We start from the raw sequence: 8,070 nt of genomic DNA, 5'->3' as shown, positions 1-8,070 counted from the left end.
AAACACATGGAAACCATGTGCTTGTTGTATTTGATACCATTACACCTCTTCCGCACCAGCCATTACCACAAGCCCATCCTCCCCAATTAAGGTGCCACCAACCTCCTGTGGTGTAAACACATTGCAAATAGGCTCAGTATAAAGTTGGGTAGCTGATATTCAGAGCTTAACTAGCCAAATTGATTAGTCACAGGAATCAGGACTAATAAAGTCAATGCAACGGCCTGTTTTACAAACAGTGGGCCTAACACATGGATGGGCATGCCAAAAATTCCATCGCAGGCGGACAGGGTAGGCTACACCCCAGTAAGCACCGACATCTTTTGGACCAACAGTCGTTTTTTTGGTGCAGTCCAGACCGGCCTTGATTTCCACATCCACGGACGTTGGTTTTTGGTCCGGTCTGGACAAGCCTTGATTTGGGCCAAACATAGACGTCTATAAATTACGTATTTTCAACTTTAATTCAGAACCGAAAATGAACCTGATTTCAATGTCCGGAAAATACGTATTTTCACCTTTCATTCAGAAACTAAATTGAACGTAACGTCAACATCTGGAAAATATGTATTTTAGACGTCTTTTCAACTTCATTATGCTTACTGGGACTATTCTAGTTTTGCAGGGGCAGCAATATTTTTGACTTGCCTAGGGCGGCAGAATGGCCAGGACCAGCCCTGATCACCATTGACCATTTTGATAGATATGAGTGATTTTCAGTGCTGATTGACACCACACAGAGATGGTCATTCATTCTTTGATCTCTGTTTTTCCATGAGCTTTGAGTGATCTTGAGAGTCTTGTCTCTTTCTGGTGATCCTCCCGTCCTCTGCATACACTGTATAGATCCTGACTGGGCGTCCTATAAGCTGGGTGTGTTTGTGTGTCTGAACTGCTCTGGAGTGCACCGCAACCTGTCCAACATCAGCCGCGTCAAATCCATACGGTTCGACTTCTGGGATGACGAGCTAGTGGAGGTACTGAATGGATCTCTTACAGGAGTGGTCACCACCAACCATGGTTCTGGAGATCTACAGGGTGTTCAGGTGTTCATTCCAGCCCAACACTAACCAGATCAATCCATCAACAAATCATCATTAATTTTTGCTGGGGTGGAATAAAAGCCTTCACAACCAGTATCTCTTCAAGACCAGGTTTTGTGACCACTACATGACAATTTCACTCCTGGTTCTCATCTTGGAGGACCACTTTTGATACTGGTTTGGTTTGCAATCTTAATCAATACAATATATTTGTGTCCTCTGTTTTCTTCTTTTGGGGTGTTTGTTTGTGAACGAAGTTCATGAAAACCAATGGAAACGCCACAGCCAGAGCCGTCTATGAGAAAGCAGTCCCAGCGTTCTACTACCGGCCCCAGCAAGAAGACTGTGCGTAAGTGTTGCCATCCCAGGTCATTTCACTACTTCACTGACACTGGGCACTCGTTTTTGTAATTTAATGTCTGTCCTCAAATCATCCTCTGGCTGGTGGTACAAACGAATGGCAGCATTTAGAGAAGTTGAAGGATGCTGACTTTGCACAGCAATGTAGGAAGAGGAAGGAAAGGATTGTATTGTTAAAAAAAATAAAAAACTGAAGTGGTACTTCTGACAATGGAATTCTAAATAATTTAACCAGTCAGTACATTTTTGTCTCTCCCTCCCAATGAATGTTTAAAAAAAAAAAATGTAATGGACAATGCTTTGGGTTTCTATGCACCCTGTCTAAAGCAATGCAGGAGAAACTCTGGACTCAATGATCTGATACGCCTGTTATACTGTAGAACATCTCATCCCTTTTACCCCTAGTGTCCTAAGGGAGCAGTGGATAAGAGCTAAAAATGAGAGGATGGAATTTACCGGCGAGACAAAGTATCCTCCACTGGCCTACACGACAGGTGAACTGGCTTTACTGCTTGTCTGTGGACGTTCAAATGACTTATATTATATCACATATTATAACAAATATTATAACACATATTATAACACATAGAACCTCTGCCTTTTCTTCTATATTTCTATATTCTTTTAATTTTGGTCCTCTGTAGCTCAGTTGGAAGAGCATGGCTCTTGAAACGCCAGGATAGTGGGTTTGATAAAAGCGTCTGCTAAATGATCCATTTGTTTTTACACTGCTGCTACTCGCTGTTTATTATGTATGCATAGTCACTTTACCTCTACCTACATGTACAAATTACCTCGACTAACCTGTACCCCCACACATTGACTCGGTACCGGTACCCCCTGTATATATAGCCTCGTTATTGTTATTTTATTGTGTTACTTTTTATTATTTTTTTACCTTAGTTTATTTAGTAAATATTTTCTTAACCCTTTCTTGAACTGCATTGTTGGTTAAGGGCTTGTAAGTAAGCATTCACGGTAAGGTCTACACCTGTTGTATTCGGCGCATGTGACAAATACAATTTGATTTGATACATTGAAGTGTCTGCTAAATTACATACATTGAAACGCCTGCTAAATGACACATTGAAATATAAATATTGCCCACAGTGAGGCATTTTGCAGGGTTAATGTAGTTTGTTCATCATAGAATGACAAGAAAAACCTGTTCTTGCCACACTGACACTTCTGTGGACCTACAGCAGAGCATCGTTCACTTGAGTGAAAACCACACCCAGGGACATGATAGAGGGCACATTTCTTTAGAGCAATACCCACATGTATTGATGAGTTGCGGAAACGTAACAGAGTACATTTCATTGGGTCCATTTCAGGTTTCTATGAAGGGATGTTGTGGAAGAAGGGGAAGGAGAAGGGACAGTTTCAGAGAAGGACGTTTGTTCTGTCTGAGACGGAATTCACCCTGGCTTACTACAACAAGGAGGATGTAAGTGTGAGGTCATTGACATGCTGGGTAGCTTTGCTGCAGGGCTACATTGCTAAACTGTTTATGGTCACATACTTTGAAAGTGCGACTCTACTGAAAGGTGAAAAGAGTTCAGTGCCATATATCTGCTAATATTTACAAGGGTTCACTTGTGATTCATCTTAACATTTATCATTTGACTATGACGTACATTCAGTTTTATCTCAAGTCAGGCTTACAAATACTCCAACTGTTGACTGTCTTAAGGCATATTGTTGTGTTTTCACTGGGCTTGCCTTGTACGCATCATCACTCTGCGCCCTCAGCCGTCCAAAGGGCCCAAAGCACTCATCTCCATCAAAGACGTGAATGTGACCTTTCAACCTGAGAAGATTGGTCACGCCCATGGTCTGCAGATTACCTACCAGGAAGACAGCCACACCAGAAGCCTTTATGTCTACCACAAGAGTGGAGAGGTAGGCATTTATTTCTGTATTTCTCTCTTCATTATAGAAGAGTAGCTTTTGTATAGCCTGGTGATCAACGATCTGTCACTGTTTGTTTTATCCAACTCCTTTGCCATATGTTTGTTATGAAAGTGAAAACTACCGGAGTTCTAATCTAACTGATCTCGCACTACCATGAATAAGAAAAGCTTTCCGTCTGGCCTCATCAATTGAGGAAGTGAGCAAGAGCCATGCAAAAATATTTACAACTTTGCAAAACAAGCTTTTGTTAATCTTTTGTCTGAGATCTTTGCCGTTCCGCTTGTATTCACAGTTATAATTTTTTTCATCCTCCTGTTTCAGATTCTGCTGTATATCAGTGTTAACTAGTCTTCCCTGCTCGGAGATTGTCACTGGTTCAATGCCATTCGTGCTGCTCGCTTTGCCTACCTGAAAACAGCATACCCCACAGGAAGTGATAAAGAAGTAAGTGTTTATTAGACTATATTTCAGTAAAGTTCTCTCTGGTATATGCCCTTCTTTTCAACCATGTTTGTACCGGCACAGTATCTCTATTTCCATCAAATCAGAGGCTACCAATGTCCCCCCCACATGAATTTGGTCTTTTGATTGTACCCTGTAGACCATTCACTTTAGGGTGTAAATATTGTACTATAAATTGTGCTTTCCTGTATTATACTTATGCTAAAATGTATATTCTATTCTACTGAGCCATTTACTTTATGTTCATATTCTTATATGTTATTATTTCTTATTGTTGTTGCATTGTTCGAGAAGGAACCTGCAAGTAAGCGTTTCATTGGACAGTGTATACCATGTGTATCCTGTACATATGACTAATAAAACTTGAAACTTTAGGGTGTTGTTATGCCATGTGAAGACAGACTTTTATGAACCAATGCATTAGAGGAAGTTCTACAAGTTTCAGATTTGAGAGGGTACCTAAGGATATATTCAGCAACCATAGCAATCAACAACTACCATTGCAATTAGCAATAAATTAACTGATACTTATAATTGCGTCTTCTGTATTCCTCTTCATTATGTGCATTCTGACAGTTGATGACTAGAATTACCAGAAACTACCTCAAAGAAGGATACATGGAGAAGACAGGTCCTATGGTAGGTAGTTACTTTGTGATTATCATACTAAATAATGACATTGGATAGAAGAAACGTAAAGTGACCTGGTTGTTACAATGTAATCGCATTATGACATAGTGACAATAAAGTGTATTTGTTGGGTAGCAAAAGGAGACATTCAAAAAGAGATGGTTCATCTTGGACTCCCAAGACAGGAAGCTCCTTTACTTCAAAAGCCAGCTGGTAAGAAAGGAATCCACCTCCTCATCATCTCAAAAGGGTGTGTGTATTCGCTGTGTACGTGTGTATGTGTACCTGTGTGTATGACTCTAATCCTAATCTCTACACTATCAGCATGTTGTGTGTGTGTCTGTCTACTACAGGATGCTGAGGAGCTGGGAGTTGTGTTCATCGGCACAGAGACCAATGGTTACTCAGTGAGTAAGTGCATTCCCAAAAGGACCAGAGGCAACAGGTGGAGGTGTGGCATCACAGTGGAGACGCCAGACCGCCAGTTTGCCTTACATTTACATTTACATTTTAGTCATTTAGCAGACGCTCTTATCCAGAGCGACTTACAGTTAGTGAATACATATATATATTTTTTTTATACTGGCCCCCCGTGGGAATCAAACCCACAACCCTGTCGTTGCAAACGCCATGCTCTATCAACTGAGCTACATCCCTGCCGGCCATTCCCTCCCCTACCCTGGACGACGCTGGGCCAATTGTGTGCCGCCCATGAGTCTCCCGGTCGCGGCCGGCTGCGACAGAGCCTGGATTCGAACCAGGATCTCTAGTGGCACAGCTAGCACTGCGATGCAGTGCCTTAGACCACTGCGCCACTCAGGAGTAGTACATTAGTTTATTCACCATGTGGTGTATGAATATATACTATGTACAGTATGTGCATAGTGTGTGTGTCATAATGTGTGTGTGTGTGTGACAGGAGGTTGGTGGCACCTTAATTGGGGAGGACGGGCTCGTGGTAAAGGCTGGAGCGGAATCCGTGGCATGGTATCAAATACATCAATGTGTGGTACATCAATGTGTCTTCATGTGTGAGCAGGAGAGGGAGCAGAGAGAGTGGGTGGAGGCCCTCAGACAGGTCATCTCTAAACCCATGCAGCCCCAGGACTACACCAGTAAGAGCCGTGTCACCAGTATTCACACCACAGGAGGCTCCTGAGGGGAGGACGGCTCATAATAATGGGCAGAACGGAGCAAATGGAATGCCATCAAACACATGGAAACCATGTGTTTGATGTATTTGATACCATGCCACGGATTCCGCTCCAGCCATTACCACGAGCCCGTCCTCCCCAATTAAGGTGCCACCAACCTCCTGTCACACACACACACACATTATGACACACACACTATGCACATACTGTACATAGTATATATTCATACACCATATGGTGAATAAACTAATGTACTATTTTCTGGCTTGTCTTGTTTCAGCTGAAGCCAACATCAGAGGGAAGAGATGACTTTCATGAACGAGAGAGAGAGAGAGATTCCACCAACATTGGCTGCAAAGCCCACTCTGAAAACTATCACACTTGTGGATTGCTATCTACACTGAACAAAAATATAAACGCAACATGCAACAATTTCAAAGATTTTACTGAGTTACAGTTCATGTAAGGAAATCAGTCAATTGAAATAAATAAATTAAGCCCTAATCTATGGATTTCACGACTGGGAATAGATACAGAAAACCAGTCCCACTACTCTTCAATGGCTGTGCGAAGTTGATGGATACTGGCGGGAACTGGAACACGCTGTCGATCCAGAGCATCCCAAATATGCTCAATTAGTGACATGTCTGGTGAGTATGCAGGCCATGGAAGAACTGGGACATTTTTAGCTTCCAAGAATTGTGTACAGATCCTTGCGACATGAGGCGTGCATTATCATGCTGAAAGTTGAGATGATGGCGTCCTATGAATGACACGACAATGGGCCTCAGGATCTCATCACGGTATCTCTATGCAGTCAAATTGCCATCGATAAAATGCAATTGTGTTCATTGTCCGTAGCTTATGCCTGCCCATATCATAACCCCACCGCCACCATGGGGCACTCTGTTCACAACGTTGACATCAGCAATCCGTTCACCCACACAACGCCATACACGCTGTCTGCCATCTGCCCGGTACAGTTGAAACCGGGATTCATACATGAAGAGTACACTTCTCCAGTGTGCCAGTGGGCATCGAAGGTGAGCATTTTCTCACTGAAGTCGGTTACGACGCTGAACTGCAGTGAGGTCAAGACCCTGGTGAGGACGACGAGCACGCAGATGAGCTTCCCTGAGACTGTTTCTGACAGTTTGTGCAGAAATTCTTTGGTTGTGCAAACCCATAGTTTCTCAGACGATCCCGCACGTGAAGAAGCCGGATGTGGCGGTCCTGGGCTGGCGTGGTTACTTGTGGTCTGCGGTTGTGAGGCCAGTCGGATGTACTGCCAAATTCTCTAAAACGACGTTGGAGGCGGCTTATGGTAGAGAAAGTAACATTCAATTATCTGGCAACAGCGCTGGTGCTCATTCCAGCAATCAGCATGCCAATTGCACACTCCATCAAAATCTGTGGCATAATGTTGTGTGACAAAACTGCACATTTTAGAGTGGCCTTTTATTGTCCCCAGCACAAGGTGCACCTGTGTGATGATCATACTATTTAATCAGCTTCTTGATATGCTACATCTCTCAGGTGGATGGATTATCTTGGCAAAGGAGAAATTCTCACTAACAGGGATGTAAACAAATTTGTGCACAAAAATTGAGATAAATAAGCTTTTTGTGCATCTGGAAAATATCTGGGATCTTTTATTTCAGCTCATGAAACATGGGACCAACACTTTACATGTTGCGTTTATATTTTTGTTCAGTATATAAGAACACTTCCAGTATCACTGAATGGAATGTATCCCCCTTACTGACAGCAGGACCCTAAATATATGACTCCTTGGAGGACAATGTCTAGGACTGTGGATTGTTTATGTACAACGCAGATACTTGACGACTGACATGGTTCTACTGGAATTATTGAAAAACTAATTTGGGCAGTAATGTCTCACCACAAATGATGGACAAATACTACATGCCTTGCTGGGCATGGAAGATGAAATTGTTGTGCTCAAATCTTTCGTATTAAAATGGCAGAAAGAGCTGTGTGTCCCGTGTGTACTTGTTTTATGTGTGAAGCCAGGTAAATTCTGTCGCTATGAGAAAGTAAACGTGTGTGTGTGCATACATGGTATAAAATTGCATCTATAATATCAACTGTGATAGTTTCTAATACCAACTGTGATCTCTAATATAAACTGTGATAATATATACTACCAACTGTATGTATTAGAAGGGTATGTTTTTAGCCCTTTTCTTAAACAAAGGGTATGGCATCCTTGCCTCCTCCATCATCTCACAATATAATCAAATCAAGCCACTACATTTTAATTCTAAGTCAGGTCTTATTTGGAAAGGAGACAGGCAGCAGGAAAATCTGCGCGCAGGTGACTGGGTTGGACGGAATATAGTGGAAACGGAGGTTTTCCCTCTTTCCCGAAATGTTTTGTGTGTGTTCCTTATTCAATACCCCGTCCAGCTGGTGGCGGTATTGCACCATTAACATTGTATGCCAACCGCCGTTAAACCCCATTGAAGAAGAAGAAGAATTCCAAG

At 42.4% G+C, this 8,070-nt stretch overlaps 1 protein-coding gene across 1 annotated transcript; it reads left to right on the top strand.

Annotated features, from left to right (window-relative positions):
- The first annotated feature begins 251 nt into the window (after window positions 1–251).
- On the top strand, window positions 252–5,243 carry LOC121570735 (arf-GAP with dual PH domain-containing protein 2-like). Its single transcript, XM_045221008.1, has 11 exons — window positions 252–291; window positions 787–977; window positions 1,301–1,392; window positions 1,809–1,897; window positions 2,738–2,850; window positions 3,156–3,309; window positions 3,682–3,761; window positions 4,356–4,418; window positions 4,545–4,622; window positions 4,763–4,893; window positions 5,213–5,243. Exons 1-11 carry the CDS (start codon window positions 252–254, stop codon window positions 5,241–5,243), a joined length of 1,062 nt encoding a protein of 353 aa, XP_045076943.1.
- The last annotated feature ends 2,827 nt before the right edge of the window (window positions 5,244–8,070 follow it).

This window comes from Coregonus clupeaformis, chromosome 7, assembly GCF_020615455.1.
Source record: "Coregonus clupeaformis isolate EN_2021a chromosome 7, ASM2061545v1, whole genome shotgun sequence".
Classification (NCBI taxonomy): Eukaryota; Metazoa; Chordata; class Actinopteri; order Salmoniformes; family Salmonidae; genus Coregonus; species Coregonus clupeaformis.
Note: the sequence above shows the minus strand (reverse complement) of the source record. Positions and strands in the feature narration are given on the sequence as shown.

Bases quoted from the DNA above. Each gene is read 5' to 3' on its own strand.
- LOC121570735 (XM_045221008.1), top strand. From the start codon at position 252: ATGGATGGGCATGCCAAAAATTCCATCGCAGGCGGACAGG. The intron at 3,762-4,355 runs GTAAGTGTTTAT...GCATTCTGACAG, and splicing joins CCACAGGAAGTGATAAAGAA to TTGATGACTAGAATTACCAG. The intron at 4,623-4,762 runs GTAAGAAAGGAA...TGTCTACTACAG, and splicing joins TTTACTTCAAAAGCCAGCTG to GATGCTGAGGAGCTGGGAGT.